The sequence below is a fragment of the Salvelinus alpinus genome, chromosome 29, assembly GCF_045679555.1.
Source record: "Salvelinus alpinus chromosome 29, SLU_Salpinus.1, whole genome shotgun sequence".
NCBI lineage: Eukaryota > Metazoa > Chordata > Actinopteri > Salmoniformes > Salmonidae > Salvelinus > Salvelinus alpinus.
The window spans coordinates 46,687,782-46,710,031 of NC_092114.1; the positions used below are offsets into that span (position 1 = coordinate 46,687,782).

A 22,250-nucleotide genomic window follows, 5' to 3' on the forward strand; every position below is an offset into this window, starting at 1 on the left:
AAAGGGGATTCAAGTCATCATTAGAGTCGCATCATGCAGCCTTAGAATGTATTCAAAATCAAAAGAAATAGCCTTTGTATCACAACTAAAGTTACATAAATAACTCTAAATTAAGCATATAGGAGAACCTGTTTCTTTAACTTCTCTGGGATAGGTGGGACGGTAGCGTCCCACTTGGCCAAAATCCAGAAAAAATGTAGCGCGCCAAATTCAAATATATTACTATAAAAATCAATCTTTCATGAAATCACACATGAAAGACACCAAATTAAAGCTACACATGTTGTGAATCCAGCCAACATGTCTGATTTACGGGGAAAGCACACCAAACCATTATGTTAGCTCAGTACATAGCCACAGAAAAACACAGCCATTTTCCCAGCAAACGATAGTAGTCACAAAAAGCAGAAATAGAGATAAAATTAATCACTATCTTTTGATGATCTTCATCAGATGACACTCATAGGACATCATGTTACACAATACATTTATGTTTTGTTCGATAATGTGCATATTTATATTCACAAATCTCGGTTTACATTGGCGCCATGTTCAGAAATGACTCCAAAATATCCAGAGTAATTGCAGAGAGCCACGTCAAATAACAGAAATACTCATAATAAACTTTGATGAAAGATGCATGTTTTACACAGAATTAAAGATACTTGTTCTTAATGCAAACGCTGTCAGATTCTTTTTTTTTTAACTTTACGTAAAAAGCACACCATGCTATAATCTGAGACGGCGCTCAGATTTAACAACATTTCTCCGCCATGTTGGAGTCAACAGAAATACGAAATTACATCAAATATTCCCTTTGATTATCTTCATCAGAATGCACTGCCAGGAATCCTAGTTCCACAATAAATCGTTGTTTTGTTCGACAATGTCCATTACTTATGTCCAATTAGCTACTTTTGCTAGCATGTGTAGTACACGTGTCCAAACACTCGCGCAGATGCAGGCAAACGTCAGACGAAAACTTCAAAAAGTTATATTACAAGTCGAATAAACTGGTCAAACTTAGTAGAGAATCAATCTTCAGGATGTTGTTATCATATATATCCAATAACGTTCCAACCGGAGCATTCCTTCATGTCTGTAGAAGTTATGGAACGCAAGGCGATATCATGAAGAAAGCGCGTGACCAAGAACTGGCAATCTGCCAGACCAATGACTGAAACACCTCCCATCCGGCCCCACATCACACTACAGGCTTCATTCAGCGTTCTACAGACTGTTGACATCTAGTGGAAGGCGTAGGAAGTGCAAACAGATCCATATATTACAGGGAATTGAATAGGCGATGACTTTAACATCGACCAGTCTCAGAATTCTCACTTCCTGTTTGGATTTTTTCTCAGGTTTTTGCCTGCCATGAGTTCTGTTATACTCACAGACATCATTCAAACAGTTTTAGAAACTTCAGAGTGTTTTCTATCCAATAGTAATAATAATATGCATATATTAGCATCTGGGACAGAGTAGGAGGCAGTTCACTATGGGCACACAATTCATCCAAAAGGGAAAATGCTGCCCCCTATATCAAAGAAGTTAACCGCTCAACACAAAATCAATCAATAAAATATATTTATAAAGCCCTTTTTACATCAGCCGATGTCACAAAGTGCTATACAGAAACCCAGCTTAAAACCCCAAACATCAAGCAATGCAGATGTACAAGCACGCTGGCTAGGAAAAACTCCCTAGAAAGGCAGGAAACTAGGAAGAAACCAGGCCCTGTCAGGGGGTATCATCGGACGGGGCCACAGTGTCTGAACGTTTGAACATCTTGGCCATGTACTCTTCTGGCTGTACCGGGTGGAGATTATAACAGTACATGGCCAAGATGTTCAAACGTTCATAGACACTGTGGCTCTGTCCGACGATACCCCATGACAGGGCCAACCAGGCAGGATGTGCGCACTCCTTCAAATGGTTTGGAGAAAATATCCTTTCTATTTTATTCAGCTATTGAATTCTTCATAATATGAAATAATGCCACTGAATTCTTTTTTTATTTCACCTTTATTTAACCAGGAACAAGTTCTCATTTGCAACTGCGACCTGGCCAAGATAAAGCATAGCAATTTGACACGTACAACAACAGAGTTACACATGGAATAAACAAAACATACAGTAGAAAAAATAAAACAAAAAGTCTATATACAGTGAGTGCAAATGAGGTAAGATAAGGCAATAAATAGGCCATGGTGGCGAAATAATTACAATATAGCAATTAACACTGGAATGGTAGATGTGCAGAAGATGAATGTGCAAGTAGATACTGGGGTGCAAAGGAGCAAGATAAAATAAATACAGTCAGGGGATGCGGTAGATAGATGGGCTGTTTACAGATGGGCTAGGTACAGGTGCAGTGATCTGTGAGCTGCTCTGACAGCTGGTGCTTAAAGCTAGTGAGGGAGATATGAGTCTCCAGCTTCAGTCATTTTTGCAGTTCGTTCCAGTCATTGGCAGCAGAGAACTGGAAGGAAAGGCGAACAAAGGAGGATTTGGCTTTGGGGGTGACCAGTGAGATATACCTGCTGGAGCGCGTGCTACAAGTGGGTGCTGCTATGGTGACCAGTGAGCTGAGATAAGGCAGGGCTTTACCTAGCAGAGACTTGTAGATAACCTGTAGCCAGTGGGTTTGGCGACGAGTATGAAGTGAGGGCCAACCAACAAGAGTGTACAGGTCGCAGTGGTGGGTAGTGTATGGGGCTTTGGTGACAAAACAGATGGCACTGATAGACTGCATCCAATTTGTTGAGTAGAGTGTTGGAGGCTATTTTATAGATGACATCGCAGAAGTCGAGGATCGGTAGGATGGTCAGTTTTACGAGGGTATGTTTGGCAGCATGAGTGAAGGATGCTTTGTTGCGATATAGGAAGCCGATTCTAGATTTAATTTAGGATTGGAGATGCTTAATGTGAGTCTGGAAGGAGAGTTTAAAGTCTAACCAGACACCTAGGTATTTGTAGTTGTCCACGTATTCTAAATCAGAACAGTCCAGAGTAGTGATGCTGGACGGGCGGGCAGTGATCGATTGAATAGCATGCATTTAGTTTTACTTGCATTTAAGAGCAGTTGGAGGCCACGGAAGGAGAGTTGCATGGCATTGAAGCTCGTCTGGAGTTTAGTTAACACACTGTCCAAAGAGGGGCCAGAAGTATACAGAATGGTGTTGTCTGCGTAGAGCAACATCATTGATGTATACAGAGAAGAGAGTCGGCCCGAGAATTGAACCCTGTGGCACACCCATAGAGACTGCCAGAGGTCCGGACAACAGGCCCTCCGATTTGACACACTGAACTCTATCAGAGAAGTAGTTTGTAAACCAGGCGAAGCAATTATTTGAGAAACCAAGGCTGTCGAGTCTGCCAATAAGAATGTGGTGATTGACAGAGTCGAAAGCCTTGACCAGGTCGATGAATACGGCTGCACAGTAATGTCTCGGCGGTTTATGGCGGTTATGATGTCGTTTAGGACCTTGAGCATGGTTGAGGTGCACCCATGACCAGCTCTAAAACCAGATTCTAAGCAAATCTTGTCCGCTAAATGAACCTGTGTATCCCACAGCCATATGGCTTAGCCAGATCAGGGCTTAATATAAGGACAACTCAGAGTATGCTATTCTGTTCTTCTGAAATAGACTACATTTTCTTCATATCATGTTTCTTTAGACCGGTCTAAAATAAATAATGGATTTATTGGGATGGTGTAGGCTATATTACATGGATTTTAAAATGTAGATGTACCAAAGGTCTGCATCAGTGGCGTGTAGGCTATCCGTGGAAGCCAGGAGATGCTAAATGTGTTTATGTTAATTAACGGTCAATTACGTGAGACCGGCAGTTATTTGCTTGACAATCACCGGCTGACAAAATTTCATGACCGCCACAGCCCTAACCGGGATCATATGGATGTCTGTTTTGTTTGTCAGTCCCAGGATGAGATCTCAGATATGGAGAGGGACATCCGTAGTCTAGAGGACGATCTCCAGGCTAAGATGGCCCCACTAAAGCTGGTCCACACCCGGCTGGAGAACAGGACCAAGAGGCCTGGAGTGGATCTCTGTAGGGACGAGGTAGGCTACACCTGGACGGGCACTGGCTCATTTACTGTCATTTTCAATAGGTTTTGTGGTCGTGAATTTTTTCTTTTCCTACTGTAATGTAAAACAATTGTAAGAATTAACAGGAATGTTGTATTGGAGAGGTCAACAGATTAGAACTGGACTTTATCAGCTTGTTGTGTTTGAACCAGGTTCAGTATGGGCTTGTGGATGAAGCCAATCAGCTGGAGGCCACCATTCTGGCTCTGAAACAGAAACTGGCCCAGGCTCAGTGAGTAATGTCTTTCTGAATTACATCTAATGTAGACAACTATTGATTCTTATGAACAAAATGAGAATGAACCATCCCATGCCAATAACATGTCCCATGTCTATCTTCCTCCTTTCTCCTCCTCTTCCTCCTCCCCCCAGGTACGCCCTCCAGGCCCTCCAGCTGCACCAGGCCCATATGGGGGAGGATCTGTCCCGTAAGAAGGACGCCCTCTCTCTAGAGCAGCGCAGCCTTGAGACACGCGGACGCCTCGCCTCCGCTGCCTTCACTGACGTGTCCTCTGGCGCCGTGGTCCCCCTCACCAACTCCAGCGGGAGACACAACCTGGAGCTGGCCTAGGCTCACCAAATCATCTCATACACAACCTTAGGGTTCTCTGACCGTAACCTTATTTCCCTCAATTTATTAACCATACCATAAATATCCACATTTGCATCTCAATTGTGTCTTTGTGTCTATGTTTATCTTTTAGGCCCCTGTGTTTTCTGTGCGTTTTACAGCGGTCATAGTCTTACACCTATCTTCTGTAAGTTCCGTTATGTGTTATCAATTGAACATTGTGTATCAAAAAAGATCGGCATCATATTAAAACTGCAATATGTAACTTTTTGGGCGACCTGACCAGTTTCACGTAGAAATATGAGTTATAGATATGTCATTTTCTTTGAAAGCAAGTCTAAGAAGCAGTAGGTCTGTTCTATGTGCCTTATTTCTATGCTTCCCGTTCTAAAGTTTTGTTTTTGTGTCTTTCGGTTTTGTTTCAAAACAGCTGAAAATACAATATTATTGGTTATTGAAAATATATTAAAGTGGTTTAGATGGTACAATGATTCTCTACACTATACTTGCTTGATTTGTCACAAACTGAAGTTAGGCACACTATTAGAAGTTTAGCAACCAGGAAATGGTGGAGCAATTTCTGCACAGTGCATCTTTAAGTAACCTTTTCAATGTAAGTAATTATCCTAAGAGTTCATTCAGTTCAAAAGTATCATCAACATTTGTAAAGATATTGATATCAATAGAATGGGATGCTATTGACGTAAATTACATGATCATTTTTCTGAATAATCTGAAAGTAATCTTCCAATTGACAGGTGGGCCTATCTAGTTTCTCAGGGAGGCAGATTATCTCTGAACGTGATTTCATTCAAGAAACATGACTAATTTGCACATGTATTAAGAAATCAGCGAGCTTGCCTACTGCTTCACTTGCTAATTCTAGAAGTCCTAGGCCTAGCTAAATATTCTGTTACCTGATTTATTGTGTGCATTTATGTGAGATGTCAGAGTATGCAGACTATGTTGTATGCATGTGCCCCAAGAGATGGCAACCTTACCAGTGTCCAGGGCCAGCTCTGTCTTGACTCTTGGTCAGCCAGCCCCAAAGCATTATTGTGTGTTCAGTTTATGGCGACTAAAATAAATATATGCAAAAAGTAAACGAAATGGCCATCAAACTCCAGCAGGCTCATGGCTCTGCAAGCAACCACACCCTCTAATTGCCACGTGTGCACAATCAAGACTTCCTGGCAGAGTACAGCAACTGACCGGTTGCTGCCGCCACCTAGTGATGGAGTGTGGAAGTGGTAGAGTAGGGTCTAATTGTGCGCCTAAGAACTAAACTACCTAACCTATTCCATAACACATGTTTAATGTAATCTATGTTCATTGAGCATTAGCATTAATGACCCTGTTTATCCTCCATCTATCTACACATTGTTTGTCCAAGACTTGATCCCAAATGGCATCCTATATAGTGCAATACTTTTGATCAGATAATGAGCTCTGGTCAAAATTTGGGAAGAGTGCATTCGGAAAGTATAAAGACCCATTCCCTTTTTCCACATTTTGTTACATTACAGCCTTATTCTAAAATGTATTACATTGTATTTTTTCCTCATTGATCTACAAACAATACCCCAAAAGGACAAAGTGAAAACAGGTTTTCTAATGTTTAGAACAAAAAAACAGATATCTTATTTACATAAGTATTCAGACCCTTTGCTTTGAGACTCGAAATTGAGCTCAGGTGCATCCTGTTTCCATTGATCATCCTTGAGATGTTTATACAACTTGATTGGAGTCCACCTGTGGTAAATTCAATTGATTGGACAAGATTTGGAAAGGCACACACCTGTCTATATAAGGTCCCACAGTTGACAGTGCATGTCAGAGCAAAAACCAGGCCATGAGATCGAAGGAATTGTCCATAGAGCTCTGAGACAGGATTGTGTCGAGGCACAGATCTGGGGAAGGGTAGCAAAAATATTCTGCTGCATTGAAGGTCCCCAAGAACAAAGTGTCCCCCATAATTCTTAAATGGAAGAAGTTTGGAACCACCAAGACTCTTCCTAGAGCTGTCCACCTGGCCAAACTGAGCATTCGGGGGAGAAGGGCCTTGGTCAGGTAGGTGACCAAGAACCCGATGGTCACTCTGACAGAGCAAGAGTTCCTCTGTGGAGATGGGAGAACCTTCCAGAAGGACAACCATCTCTGCAGCACTCCATCAATCAGTCCTTTATGGTATAGTGGCCAGATGGAAGCCACTCCTCAGCGGCAGGGACTGGGAGACTACTCAAGACCGAAGGAAATATGAACGGAGCAAAGTACAGAGAGATCCTTGATGAAAACCTGCTCCAGAACATTCAGGACCTCAGACAGGACAACGACCCTAAGCACACAGCCAACATAACGCAGGAGTGGCTTCGGGACAAGTCTCTGAATGTCTTTGAGGGGCCCAGCCAGAGCACAGACTTGAACCTGATCGAACATCTCTGGCGTGACCTGAAAATAGCTGTGCAGCGAAGCTCCCCATCCAACCTGACAGAGCTTGAGAGGATCTGTAGAGAAGAATGAGAGAAATTCCCCAAACACAGTTGTGCCAAGCTTGTAGAATCATATCCAAGAAGACTTGAGGCTGTCAAAGGTGTTTCAACAAAGTACTAAGTAAAGGGTCTGAATACATATGTAAATGTATGTCTTAAGTGTTTTATTTTTTATAAATTAGCAGAATTGTCTAAAAACCTGTTTTTGCTTTGTCATTATGAGGTATTGTGTGTAGATGGATGTGGGAAATAAATTATTTAATTTTAAAATAAGGCTGTAGCGTAACAAAATGTTGAAAAAGTCAAGGGGTCTGAATACTTTCCGAATGCACTATAGGTATATAGGGCATAGGGTGCCATTTGGGATGTAGCCCAAAAGAGGTTGTTTTGATGCAGAGTCCTGGGCTTGGTGGTTATTAGGCTGTGACCTTTGTCTCATACCAGGAGGTAGCTTGATAAAAACAAGGTAAACACGCACAGGAAAGAGAATCATTGATAATAAGCCTCCCGAACTACCTGTCGTAATTTCTCCAAATGTGCTTCTGTCAGATAGTATATTTTAAAGAGGAGGAAGAAGACAGATATTTCTAAGAATATTTCTTTCATAACATTATTTTTTTCATACAGTTGAAGTCAGAAGTTTACGTACACTTAGGTTGGAGTCATTAAAACTCGTTTTTCAACCACTCCACAATTTTCTTGTTAACAAACTATAGTTTTGGCAAGTCGGTTAGGACATTACTTTGTGCATGACACAAGTAATTTTTCCAACAACTGTTTACAGACAGATTATTTCTCATGACTTCCACCGAAGTCGGTCCCTCTCCTTGTTCGGGCGGCGTTCGGCGGTCGACGTCACCAGCCTTCTAGCCATCGCCAATCTACTTTTCATTTTCCATTTGTTTTGTCTTTGTCTTACACACCTGGTTTCAATTCCCCAATTACTTGTTCATAATTTAAACCTCTGTTCCCCCATGTTTGTTTGTGAGTAACTGCAAATCCAACACCTCTCATCACCCTGAGAACACAGTGACGTATGGTAGTAGCAGCATCATGCTGTGGTGATGTTTTTCATCGGCAGGGACTGGGAAACGGTCAGAATTTAAGGAATGATGGATGGCACTAAATACAGGGAAATTCTTGAGGGAAACCTGTTTCAGTCTACCAGAGATTTGAGATAGGCACGGAGGTTCACCATCCAGCAGGACAATGACCCTACGCATACTTCTAGAGCAACACTCGAGTGGTTTAAGGGGAAACATTTAAATGTCTTTGAATGGCCTAGTCAAAGCCCAGACCTCAATCCAATTGAGAGTCTGTGGTATGACTTTCATCACATTCCCAGTGGGTCAGAAGTTTACATACACTCAATTAGTATTTGGTAGCATTGCCTTTACATTGTTTCACTTGGGTCAAACGTTTTGGGTAGCCTTCCACAAGCTTCCCACAATAAGTTGGGTGAATTTTGGCCCATTCCTCCTGACAAAGCTGGTCTAACTGAGTCAGTTCTGCCCACTCATTTTCCATAGGATTGAGGTCAGGGCTTTGTCATGGCCACTCCAATACCTTGACTTTGTTGTCCTTAAAGCCTTTTTTCCACAACTTTGGAAGTATGCTTGGGGTCATTGTTCATTTGGAAGACCCATATGTGACCAAGCTTTAACTTCCTGACTGATGTCTTGAGATGTTGCTTCAATATATCCCCAAAAAATTCCATCCTCATGATGCCATCTATTTTGTGAAGTTCACCAGTCCCTCCTGCAGCAAAGCACCCCCACAACATGATGCTGCCACCCCCGTGCTTCACGGTTGGAATGGTGTTCTTCGGCTTGCAAGCATCCCCTTTTTCCTCCAAACGTAACAATGGTCATTATGGCCAAACAGTTCTGTTTTTGTTTCATCAGACCAGAGGACATTTCTCCAAAAAGTACGATCTTTGTTCCCATGTGCAGTTTTAAACCGTAGTCTGGCTTTTTTAATGGTGGTTTTGGAGCAGTGGCTTCTTCCTTGCTGAGCGGCCTTTCAGGTTATGTCTTGTTTTACTGTGGATATAGATACTTTTGTACCTGTTTCCTCCAGCATCTTCACAAGGTCCTTTGCTGTTGTTCTGGGATTGATTTGCACTTTTCGCACCAAAGTACGTTCATCTCTAGGAGACAGAACGCGTCTCCTTCCTGAGCGGTATGATGGCTGCATGGTCCCATGGTGTTTATACTTGCGTACTATTGTTTGTACAGATGAACGTGGTACCTTCAGGTGTTTGGAAATTGCTCCCAAGGATGAACCAGACTTCTGGAGACTACCATTTTCTTTCTGAGGTCTTGGTTGATTTCTTTTGATTTTCCCATGATGTCAAGCAAAGAGGCACTGAGTTTGAAGGTAGGCCTTGAAATACATCCACAGGCACACCTACAATTGACTCAAATTATGTCAATTAGCCTATCAGAAGCTTCTAAAGCCATGCCATAATTTTCTGGATTTTTCCAAGCTGTTTAAAGGCACAGTTAACTTAGTGTATGTAAACAACAGACCCACTGGAATTGTGATACAGTGAATTATAAGTGAAATAATGTAATGAGATCCTGTGTGTAGCTGGTGTAGAGACTGACTCTGGCGCAGGACAGCAGATATGAGTAATCAATGTATTTTACTCAAAACACAAGTACAGATGCAAAAATATTAGAGCCCACAAATACGTACTTCTTCTATATGTTTGGGGAGTCTCTTGGCTAACACCAAACGTGTTTGCTTATTTTTTTCTTTAAGCAATGTTTTTTTTCTGGACACTCTTCCGTAAAGCCCAGCTCTGTGGAGTGTACGGCCTAAAGTGGTCCTATGGACAGATACTCCAATCTCAAACTTTTGCAAGACACTGTATGTAAAATGGCCCCGGAGCAGAAAATGGCGGTGGAGCATTTTTTTGTTTGTTAATCTGCATTGTTTGTAACTTCTTTTTTTTACTATTTTTGTACATAATGTTGCCGCTACCATCTCTTATGACCGAAAATAACTTCTCGACATCAGGACTGCGATTACTCACCACGGACTAGCAGAATCCTTTTTCTTCTTTCACGACTCTGACCAGCCTGAGGTGGAGGATATATGGCTCCCTCGGGAACAGGCTGCCTTCTGAGGAGTAGGAGGCGATCGAATAAACCCCCATACCCCTCAATTCTGCTTGCAAACATGCAATCTTTGGACAATAAAATGGACAAGTTATTGGGAAGATTAAACTACCAACGGGACATGTGGGAGCAAAACTCATGACTATGATTACATTTCCATTATTAGCAGCATCTAGGCTTTCCACTTTGAAGAGCTGAGACAGAATGGCTATATAAGGAATGGAACATATAGGACCAGGGCCCCGCTACCAATATAACCTATACAGCTGTCAGATGTGGGCGTTAACAAGCAAGCTCTGAGATGAAAAGATAATAATGGAGAAAGGTCAAGGGAAGCTATTTTCATATAGAGGGAGGGGACTCTATACGTTACGCAAAGACAGAATCCTATAAAGGCAGGACTCTGTAATATAAGAATTGAGTCTCTTTCCATGGAGGGGCTCGGCTTTGTTACGTTTGTGATAGGGTCCTTCCATGGAAGGGCTCAGCTTTGCTACTTTGTATTAAAGTCTATATTGAATTCACAAGTTCTTGTAAGAGTGTTATATTTCTGAGACAATTTTCCACGACAGACGTTAAAAACTGTAAAAAAAAAAAAATTATTTCACCTTTATTTAACCAGGTAGGCTAGTTGAGAACAAGTTCTCATTTGCAACTGCGACCTGGCCAAGATAAAGCATAGCAGTGTGAACAGACAACACAGAGTTACACATGGAGTAAACAATAAACAAGTCAATAACATGGTAGAAAAAAAAGAGAATCTATATACAATGTGTGCAAAAGGCATGGGGTAGGCAATAAATCGAATAATTACAATTTAGCAGATTAACACTGGAGTGATAAATCATCAGATGATCATGTGCAAGAAGAGATACTGGTGTGCAAAAGAGCAGAAAAGTAAATAAATAAAAGCAGTATGGGGGGTGAGGTAGGTCAATTGGGTGGGTAGTTTACAGATGGACTATGTACAGCTGCAGCGATTCGTTAGCTGCTCGGATAGCAGATTTTTAAAGTTGTTGAGGGAGATAAAAGTCTCCAACTTCAGAGATTTTTGCAATTCGTTCCAGTCGCAGGCAGCAGAGAACTGGAAGGAAAGGCGTCCAAATGAGGTTTTGGCTTTAGGGATGATCAGTGAGATACACCTGCTGGAGCGCGTGCTGCGGGTGGGTGTAGCCATCGTGACCAGTGAACTGAGATAAGGCGGCACTTTACCTAGCATAGCCTTGTAGATGACCTGGAGCCAGTGGGTCTGACGACGAACATGTAGCGAGGGCCAGCCGACTAGGGCATACAGGTCGCAGTGGTGGGTCGTATAAGGTGCTTTAGTAACAAAACGAATGGCACTGTGATAAACTGCATCCAGTTTGCTGAGTAGAGTATTGGAAGCTATTTTGTAGATGACATCGCCGAAGTCGAGGATCGGTAGGATAGTCAGTTTTACTAGGGTAAGTTTGGCGGCGTGAGTGAAGGAGGCTTTGTTGCGGAATAGAAAGCCGATTCTTGATTTGATTTTGGATTGGAGATGTTTGATATGAGTCTGGAAGGAGAGTTTGCAGTCTAGCCAGACACCTAGGTACTTATAGATGTCCACATATTCTAGGTCGGAACCGTCCAGGGTGGTGATGCTAGTCGGGCGTGCGGGTGCAGGCAGCGAACGGTTGAAAAGCATGCATTTGGTTTTACTAGCGTTTAAGAGCAGTTGGAGGCCACGGAAGGAGTGTTGTATGGCATTGAAGCTCGTTTGGAGGTTAGATAGCACAGTGTCCAAGGAAGGGCCGGAAGTATATAGAATGGTGTCGTCTGCGTAGAGGTGGATCAGGGAATCGCCCGCAGCAAGAGCAACATCATTGATGTATACAGAGAAAAGAGTCGGCCCGAGAATTGAACCCTGTGGTACCCCCATAGAGACTGCCAGAGGACCGGACAACATGCCCTCCGATTTGACACACTGAACTCTGTCTGCAAAGTAGTTGGTGAACCAGGCAAGGCAGTCATTAGAAAAACCGAGGCTACTGAGTCTGCCGATAAGAATATGGTGATTGACAGAGTCGAAAGCCTTGGCCAGGTCGATGAAGACGGCTGCACAGTAATGTCTTTTATCGATGGCGGTTATGATATCGTTTAGTACCTTGAGCGTGGCTGAGGTGCACCCGTGACCGGCTCGGAAACCGGATTGCACAGCGGAGAAGGTACGGTGGGATTCGAGATGGTCAGTGATCTGTTTGTTGACTTGGCTTTCGAAGACCTTAGATAGGCAGGGCAGGATGGATATAGGTCTGTAACAGTTTGGGTCCAGGGTGTCTCCCCCTTTGAAGAGGGGGATGACCGCGGCAGCTTTCCAATCCTTGGGGATCTCAGATGATACGAAGGAGAGGTTGAACAGGCTGGTAATAGGGGGTGCGACAATGGCGGCGGACAGTTTCAGAAATAGGGGGTCCAGATTGTCAAGCCCAGCTGATTTGTATGGGTCCAGGTTTTCCAGCTCTTTCAGAACATCTGCTATCTGGATTTGGGTAAAGGAGAAGCTGGGGAGGCTTGGGCGAGTAGCAGCGGGGGGGGGCGGGGCTGTTGGCCAAGGTTGGAGTCGCCAGGAGGAAGGCATGGCCAGCCATTGAGAAATGCTTGTTGAAGTCTTCGATTATCACGGATTTATCGGTGGTGACCGTGTTACCTAGCCTCAGTGCAGTGGGCAGCTGGGAGGAGGTGCTCTTGTTCTCCATGGACTTTACAGTATCCCAGAACTTTTTGGAGTTAGAGCTACAGGATGCAAATTTCTGCTTGAAAAAGCTGGCCTTTGCTTTCCTGACTGACTGCGTGTATTGGTTCCTGACTTCCCTGAACAGTTGCATATCGCGGGGGCTCTTCGATGCTATTGCAGTTTGCCACAGGATGTTTTTGTGCTGGTCGAGGGCAGTCAGGTCTGGAGTGAACCAAAGGCTATATCTGTTCTTGGTTCTGCATTTTTTGAACGGAGCATGCTTGTCTAATATGGTGAGGAAGTAACTTTTAAAGAATGACCAGCCATCCTCAACTGACGGGATGAGGTCAATATCCTTCCAGGGTACCCGGGCCATGTCGATTAGAAAGGCCTGCTCGCAGAAGTGTTTTAGGGAGCGTTTGACAGTGATGAGGGGTGGTCGTTTGACCGCGGACCCGTGGCGGATACAGGCAATGAGGCAGTGATCGCTGAGATCTTGATTGAAGACAGCAGAGGTGTATTTGGAGGGCAGGTTGGTCAGGATAATGTCTATTAGGGTGCCCATGTTTACGGATTTAGGGTTGTACCTGGTGGGTTCCTTGATGATTTGTGTGAGATTGAGGGCATCAAGCTTGGATTGTAGGACTGCCGGGGTGTTAAGCATATCCCAGTTTAGGTCACCTAACAGAACAAACTCTGAAGCTAGATGGGGAGCGATCAATTCACAGATGGTGTCCAGGGCACAGCTGGGAGCTGAGGGGGGTCGGTAGCAGGCGGCAACAGTGAGAGACTTATTTCTGGAGAAATAACATCTTATGCTTCACGGAGTCGTGGATGAACGACAACAATATCAATGTACAGGCAGGATAGAACAGCGGCGTCTGGTAAGACAAGTGGCGGCGGTCTATGTATTTTTGTCAACAACAGCTGGTGCACGATATCTAAGGAAGTTTCAAGCCATTGCTCGCCTGAGGTAGAGTTTCTCATGATAAGCTGCAGACCACATTACCTGCCGAGAGAGATCTCATCTATATTCTTTGTAGCTGTTTACATACCACCACAGTCAGAGGCTGGCACCAAGATTGTCAGGTTTTGGCCAGGACTGTTCTGGTTTTTTTTTGTCACTAGATGTCCCCATTGCACCTTTTTTGTACCTTTTGTTTTTCCCTTGCTCTAATTATTGTTTGCACCTGTATGTCGTTCCCTTGTTAGTATTTAATCCCTGTGTGTTCCTCAGTTCCCTGCTCAGTGTTTGTATGTTAGCACCCAGCCCCAGCCCAAGCCTTGTTGTGAACATATATTTTTCTCTTGTTGGATTTTCCAGAGGTTCTCTGGTTTTGTTCTTTTGTATTTTGGATTAGTCTTTTGAGGTTTGTTTTTCCCTTGCTGTTTTTACCACTTTGTGGATTTTCTTTGTATTTTGGAAGATATCTATTTTTTATTAAACCACCATCTCTAGTACTGCTGTGTCTGCCTCATCTTCTGGGTTCTGCCGATTTAGTGACTGTTTCTCGCACCGGGTCCTGACAAAGATAGCATTGAATGAGCTGTATTCCACCATAAGCAAACAAGAAAACGCTCACCCAGAGGCGACACTCCTAGTGGCCGGGGACTTTAATGCAAGGAAACTTAAATCAGTTTTACCTCATTTGTATCAACATGTTAAATGTGCAAACAGAGGGAAAATAACTAGACCACCTATACTTCACACACAGATATGCATACAAATCTCTCCCTCACCCTCCATTTGGCAAATCTGACCATAATTCTATCCTCTTGATTCCTGCTTACAAGCAAAAATTAAAGCAGGAAGCACCAGTGACAAGATCAATAAAAAAAGTGGTCAGATGAAGCAGATGCTAAGCTACAGGACTGTTTTGCTAGCACAGACTGGAATATGTTCCGCGATTCCTCCAATGGCATTGAGGAGTACACCACATCTGTCATTGGGTTCATCAATAAGTGCATGGATGACGTCGTCCCCACAGTGACCTTAAGTACATACCCCAACCAGAAACCATGGATTACAGGCAGCATCCGCACTGAGGTAAAGACAAGAGCTGCCGTATTCAAGGAGCGGGACTCTAACCCGGAAGCTTATAAGAAATCCCGCTATGCCTTCCGATGAACCATCAAACAGGCAAAGCATCAATACAGGACTAAGTTTGAGTCGTACTACACCAGCTCTGATGCTCGTCGGATGAGGCAGGGCCTGCAAACCATTACAGACTACAAAGGGAAGCACAGCCGAGAGCTGCCCAGTGACACGAGCCTACCAGACGAGCTAAACTACTTCTATGCCCGCTTCGAGGTAAATAACACTGAAACATGCATGAGAGCACCAGCTGTACCAGAAAACTGTGTGATTAAGCTCTCCACAGCCGATGTGAGTAAGACCTTTAGACAGGTCAACATTCACAAGGCCGCAGGGCCAGACGGATTACCAGGACGTGTACTGCGAGCATGCGCTGAACAACTAGCAAGTGTCTTCACTGACATTTTCAACCTCTCCCTGACGGAGTCTGTAGTACCAACATGTTTTAAGCAGACCACCATAGTGGCTGTGCCCAAGAACACTAAGGTAACCTGCCTAAATGACTACCGACCCGTAGCACTCACGTCTGTAGCCATGACGTGCTTTGAAAGGCTGTTCATGGCTCACATCAACATCCTCATCCCAGAAACCCTAGACCCACCTCAATTTGCATACCGCACCAACAGATCCACAGATGATGCAATCTCTATTGCACTCCACACTGCCCGTCCCATCTGGACAAAAGGAACACCTATGTGAGAATGCTATTCATTGACTACAGCTCAGCGTTCAACACCATAGTGCCCTCAAAGCTCATCACTAAGCTAAGGACCCTGGGACTAAACACCTCACTCTTCAACTGGATCCTGGACTTCCTGATGGGCCACCCCCAGGTGGTAAGGGTAGGTAACAACACATCCGCCACGCTGATCCTCAACACGGGGATCCCTCAGGGATGCGTGCTCAGCCCCCTCCTGTACTCCCTGTTCACTCATGACTGCATGGCCAGGCACAACTCCAACAACATCATTACATTTGCCGATGACAACAGTGATAGGCCTGATCACCGACAACAACGAGACAGCCTATAGGGAGGAGGACAGAGACCTGGCTGTGTGGTGCCAGGACAACATCCTCTCCCTCAACGTGATGAAGACAAAGGAGATGATTGTGGACTACAGGAAAAATGGGACCGAGCATGCCCACATTCTCATCGACGGGCTGCAGTGGAGCAGGTTGAGAGCTTCACGTTCCTTGGTGTCCGCACCACCAACAAACTAATATGGTCCAAGCACACCATGACAGTTGTGAAGCGGGCACAACAAAACCTACAACCTTCCCCCTCAGGAGACTGAAAAGATTTGGCATGGGTCCTCAGATCCTCAAAGGTTATACAGCTGCACCAATGAGAGCATCCTGACTGGTTGCATCACTGCCTGGTATGGCAACTGCTCGGCCTCCGACCACAAGACACTACAGAGGGTAGTGCGAACGACCCAGTACATCACTGGGGCCAAGCTTCCTGCCATCCAGGACCTCTATACCAGGCAGTGTCAGAGGAAGGCCCTGAAAATTGTCATAGACTCCAGCCACCCTAGTCATAGACTATTCTCTCTGCTACCACACGGCAAGTGGTACTGGAGTGCCAAGTCTAGGTCCAAGAGGCTTCTCAACAGCTTCTACTCCCAAGCCATAAGACTCCTGAACATCTAGTCAAATGGCTACCCAGACTATTCACATTCCCCCCCCCCCCTCCCCTCTCCACACCACTGCCACTCTCTGTTGTCATCTACGCATAGTCACTTTAATTAACTCTACCTACATGTACATACAACCTCAATTAACCGGTGCCCCCGCACATTGACTCTGTACCGGCACCCCCCTGTATATATTGTTATTTTTTACTACTCCTCTTTAATTACTTGTTACCTTTATCACTTATTCTTATCCGTATTTTTTTTAACTGCACTGTTAGGGGCTCGTAACTAAGTATTTCACTGTAAGGTGAAGCAGGTCTCTGGAGCAGGATTTCATCAAGGATCTCTTTACTTTGCTCCGTTCATCTTTCCCTCGATCCTGACTAGTCTCCCAGTCCCTGCCACTGAAAAACAGCATGATTCTGCCACCACCATGCTTAACCGTAGGGATGGTGCCAGGTTTCATCCAGACGTGACAGTTGGCATTCAAGCCAAAGAGTTTAATCTTGGTTTCATCAGACCAGAGAATGATGTGTCTCATGGTCTGAGAGTCTTTAGGTTCCTTTTGGAAAACTCCAAGAAGGTTGTCATGTGCCTTTTACTGAGGACTGACTTCCGTCTGGCCTCTCTACAATAAAGGCCTGATTGGTGGAGTGCTTCAGAGATGGTTGTCCTTCTGGAAGTTTCTCCCATCTCAACAGAGGAACTCTGGAGCTCTGTCAGAGAGTGACCATTGTGTTGTTGGTCACCTCCCTGACCAAGGCCTTGCTCAGTTTGGCAAGGCCGACAGCTCTAGGAAGAGTCTTGGTGGTTCCAAACTTCTTTCATTTAAGAATGATGGAGGCCACTATGTTCTTGGGGACCTTCAATGGTGCAGACCTTTTTTGGTATCCTTCCCCAGATCTGTGCCTCGACACAATCCTGTCTTGGAGCTCTACGGATAATTATTTCGACCTCATGGCCTGGTTTTTGCTTTGACATGCACTGCCAACTGTGGGACCTTGTATAGACTGGTGTGTGCCTTTCCAAATCATGTCAAATCCATTGAATTTACCACAGGTGGACTCCAATCAAGTTGCAGAAACATCTCAAGGATGATTAATGGAAACCGGATGCATCTAAGCTCAATTTCGACAGTCATAGCAAAGGGTCTGAATATTTATGTAAATAAGGTATTTCTAAAAACCTGTTTGTCTTTGTATCAGTAAAAAATAGGGGTTATTCATAAAACTTCACCACAACAGACAATACACTGCTCTTTCCATGACATGGACTGACCAGGTGAATCCAGATGAAAGCTTTGATACTGATGTCACTTGTTAAATCCACTTCAATCACTGTAGATGAAGGGGAGGAGACAGGTTAAATAAGGATTTTTAAGCCTTGAGACAATTGAGACAATTTTGTCTTACCCACATGGATTGTGTGGGTAAGACAAAAGATGTAAGTGCCTTTGAACGGGTTATGGTAGTAGGTGCCAGGCAGACCGGTTTTAGTTTCTCAAGAACTACAACGCTGCTGGGTTTTTCATGCTCAACAGTTTCCTGTGTGTCTCAAGAATGGTCCACCACCCAATGGACATCCAGCCAACTTGACATAACTGTGGGAAGCACCGGAGTCAACATAGGCCAGCATCCCTGTGGAATACATTTGACACCTTGTAGAGTCCATGCCCCGACAAATTGAGGCTGTTCTGAGAGTAAAAGGGGTGCAACTCAATATTAGGAAGGTGTTCATAATGTTTTGTGCACTCAGTTTATTTATTTTATTTTGTATATTGTTAAAATTGAGTTAATTCTGAATTTATGCATCAATCCAATCTCTATTAATGATGTTACTTATTCAGAACACAGGTAATACATTTACATTAACTAAAATGTTATAAAAAGTTAAGTTGAGGCTTATATTTTTATACAGGTGAACAATCAAACACAAAATCAGACTAAAATATGGCTGACGAGTAGTGTTTCCTACTGAAATGCAGACAGATAATGTCTGAAAATTAGTATCTCATGGGACATCACATGGGATATTGTTATGGGACATCTTTTTGGTAACACATTGCTGCAACAGTCCCAAAAGAGATATTACACATTCCAACACACCCTTTTCTCTTTCCAGCTGTGTTGAGTCTCCAAGTGTCTATAACTGATGGAGTAGGCTAATCGCCATGCCAATCATTCATCTGTTGCTGTCTGTTTACATTGTCACCTTCCTGATTGGGGTACCTGCCAACATCCTGGCATTCTGCAACTTTTGCCAAAATGTGCACCGCAAACCTGCCCACATTGACATCCTGCTACTCAACTTGACCATCTTTGACCTCATCTTCCTCAACTTCCTGCCCTTCAAGATGAAGTAGGCTGCTGATGATATGAACTGGAACCTCCCCTTCATCCTGTGTCATCACTAGTTTCCTGTTCTACTCCACCATCTACAACAGCACCCTCCTCCAGACCGCGGTGAGTGTGGAGCGCTAGCTTGATGTGCCCTTCCCTATCAGATACGCATCGTATGTTGGGTGGTGTCTTCACTGAACCTCAGCATCATGGACATTGTGCTATGCTCCCAGTGGATATACAATAATGGGACCGTAATGGATAATCCCCAGACAACGTGCTACCTGAACTTCACCCAAGACCAGCTCAGCATCCTTCTCCCAGTGCGTCTGGAGCTATTCCTGGTTCCTTTCCTGGTCTGACTCTTCTGCTGTCAACTTCATCTGGATTTTGTCTCCGCTGCTCAACATCGAGCTGTTGGTGTTTGCCCTCTGGTTTGGGTCCTACAACATTCCCCATGTGGTGGGGTTCGTTCGGAAAGAGAGCGAGAGTTGGAGTGATGTAGCGTTGCTCTCCAGTACCATCAACGCCTGCCTGGACCTCATCATCTTCTACTTCTCTGCGTCTGTCAGAAGCATGCTCAGTCACAGCTGCAGGAGCTTCACTGCTGCCCCCCATTGGTAGCCTCCAAGACTGATAAATACAGAGAAACATGACCCCCTTGAGAGTGTGTATGAAGGTTTATGTACGTTTTTCGTGCAATTATGTATTCTGTATTTTATATGTATTAGGTGTATTCTGTTATGTTATGTAACTGTTGGAAAAGTTTGCGAAGTTAATTCATGTTATCAAAGTTCCTACCTATGATTGATTACGTTCCCAAAAGGAGTGCCACAATTATGGTACAACCATTACCCACGCATCAACAAACCACTGTATGTACAGTTCGAATAAATCGATCACCCTTATTACTTAAATTGTGCTCTAACCAGTAGGCTACATCCAATAAAAAATATACTTGCTTTATGGGGCTTGGAACAAAAAAAATTTAACCAGAAGCTGTAAGAGCCCAGAAGTGGGTGTGAAAGATGTCTAATATTGAGTTAATTTCATATAACAAGCGTGTAAAGCAGGATGTGCAAACATGGGGAGATTATACAGCGGTGTCACAGTGTACCAGGCTCCTGTATCCGGTGATAGGAACTGTAAACAAGACAGGGGTTCAGTGATGCAGGGGGTTCAGTGACAGGGGTTCAGTGATGCAGAAGAACTGAGGACCGTTTGACATCCATTCAGCAATCATGAGCTCCCTCTCCAAGCTGTAATCCAAGCAAATAGACACCTGCACTCCTATGTGCTGGTCTAGATAAATACAGATAAACGCTCTTTATGAGTCCTCTATATTCAGTGAACGATGTATGTTGGTTATTAGTTTACCAGTTGTACACTCTAACATTATAGATACAATGGGATTGAATTCAGTTGGTAGAGAAATTAGTGCCTTGTTTGACGCAGCAGATTGGCAATTAGGGCTGACCCCATTTAATCAGTCAACTGGTCAATTGTTTAGTCAATAGACTGTTGGTCGGCAGATCATTTTTCGGTTGAGCTGTCGCATATTAATATTTTCTTCACGGCACACAAGACACCTGTCTGATTCGTGCCTGTGGCACACTCCAGTGACGGAGTGTGCCATCTTAGTGTGATCTCAAAGTCCATACAGTGCCTTCAGAAAGTATTTACACCCCTTGACTTTTTCCACATGTTGTGACTGGCCTACATACAATACCCTATAATGTGAAAGTGAATGATGTTTTTCAAAATGTTTACATTAAAAGCTGAAATGCCTTGAGTCAATAAGTATTCAACCCCTTTTGTTATGGTAAACCTAAATAAGTTCAGGAGTAAAGATGTGTTTAACAAGTCACATAACTTGCAAGGATTCACTCTGTGCAATAGTGTTTAACATGATTTTTGAATGACGACCTGTGGATGGAATTTATAGGTTTAAATGAATGATTAGAATACTCCACCCTGAAACCATATAATTGTATGAAATTGATTAGAATCATAATTAATTAATGATGGTTTTAGTCAGCAGAATTATATATCTGTAAGTGTAGTTTTTAGTCAGAATTAGGGTATAACAATATATCTGTACAATATGTCTATTATAGTATCTTAAAAACAGACTGTCTGAGCAAGGCTCGGTGCCGACCTTGGCTGGGGGCCACAGAGTACTTCCCAGGGTCTCCCTATCTTGAGGGAGGACGGGGAGTGATTCTCACGGACTCCCCTAATCTTTGTCGGCTGGGTAGCAGGACAGTGTGTGCGTAGGATACCTAATGTTTGTGTGCAAATGTATGTGCGTATGAATTCTGTTTGTGTGCAAGAGTAGGTGCGTAAGGAGCTAGTATAAAATGAATGGTTTGTACAACTAACCAGCGCTCTCGTAAATAAACTTTCTGACTATCGTAGCTGGGCCTCCGTCTGTTTCATTTCAACCAGTATCTTACAAATTCTGGGTCGAGAGACTGAGTAGTTAATTGAATTGGGTTTATGAACATTGAGAACATAATTCTCGTGACACTACCTCATCTCTGTACCCCACACATACAATTATCTGTAAGGTCCCTCAGTCGAGCAGTGAATTTCAAACACAAAAGGGAGGTTTCCAATGCGTCGCAAAGAAGGGCACTTATTGGTAGATGGGTAAAAATAATAAAAGCAGACATTGAATATCCCTTTGAGCATGGTGAAGTTATTAATTACACTTTAGATGGTGTATGAATACACCGTCACTACAAAGATATAGGCGTCCTTCCTAATTCAGTTGCCGGAGAGGAAGGAAACCACTCAAGGTTTTCACCATGAGGCCAATGGTGACTTTAAAACAGTTAGAGTTTAATGGCTGTAATAGGAGAAAACTGAGGATGGATCAACAACATTGTAGTAACTACACAATACTAACCTAATTGACAGAATGAAAAGAAGGAAGCCTGTACAGAATACACATATTCCAAAATATGCATCCTGTTTGCAACAAGGCACTACAGTAATACTGCAAAAAATGTGGCAAAGTAATTCACTTTTTGTCAAGAATACAAAGCGTTATGCTTGGGGCAAATCCAATCCAATACATTACTGAGTACCACTCTCCATATTTTCAAAAATAGTGGTGGCGAAATCATGTTATGTGCATGCTTGTAATCGTTAAGGACTGGTGAGTTTTTCAGGATAA

At 43.5% G+C, this 22,250-nt stretch overlaps 1 protein-coding gene and 1 pseudogene across 2 annotated transcripts in view; both read left to right on the forward strand.

Moving 5' to 3' along the window:
* Positions 1–5,177, forward strand: part of tekt2 (tektin 2 (testicular)) — a 31,828-nt gene extending 26,651 nt beyond the window's left edge. For both annotated transcript variants that reach the window (XM_071374335.1, XM_071374336.1), the window contains exons 8-10: positions 3,945–4,088; positions 4,268–4,347; positions 4,488–5,177. In XM_071374335.1, coding sequence (XP_071230436.1) covers positions 3,945–4,088; positions 4,268–4,347; positions 4,488–4,686 — 423 coding nt within the window. In that variant the 3' untranslated portion in view covers positions 4,687–5,177. The remainder of the gene's footprint in view (positions 1–3,944; positions 4,089–4,267; positions 4,348–4,487) is intronic.
* Positions 5,178–18,900: 13,723 nt separating this feature from the next.
* On the forward strand, positions 18,901–19,693 carry LOC139558916 (free fatty acid receptor 3-like; annotated as a pseudogene).
* Positions 19,694–22,250: the final 2,557 nt, after the last annotated feature.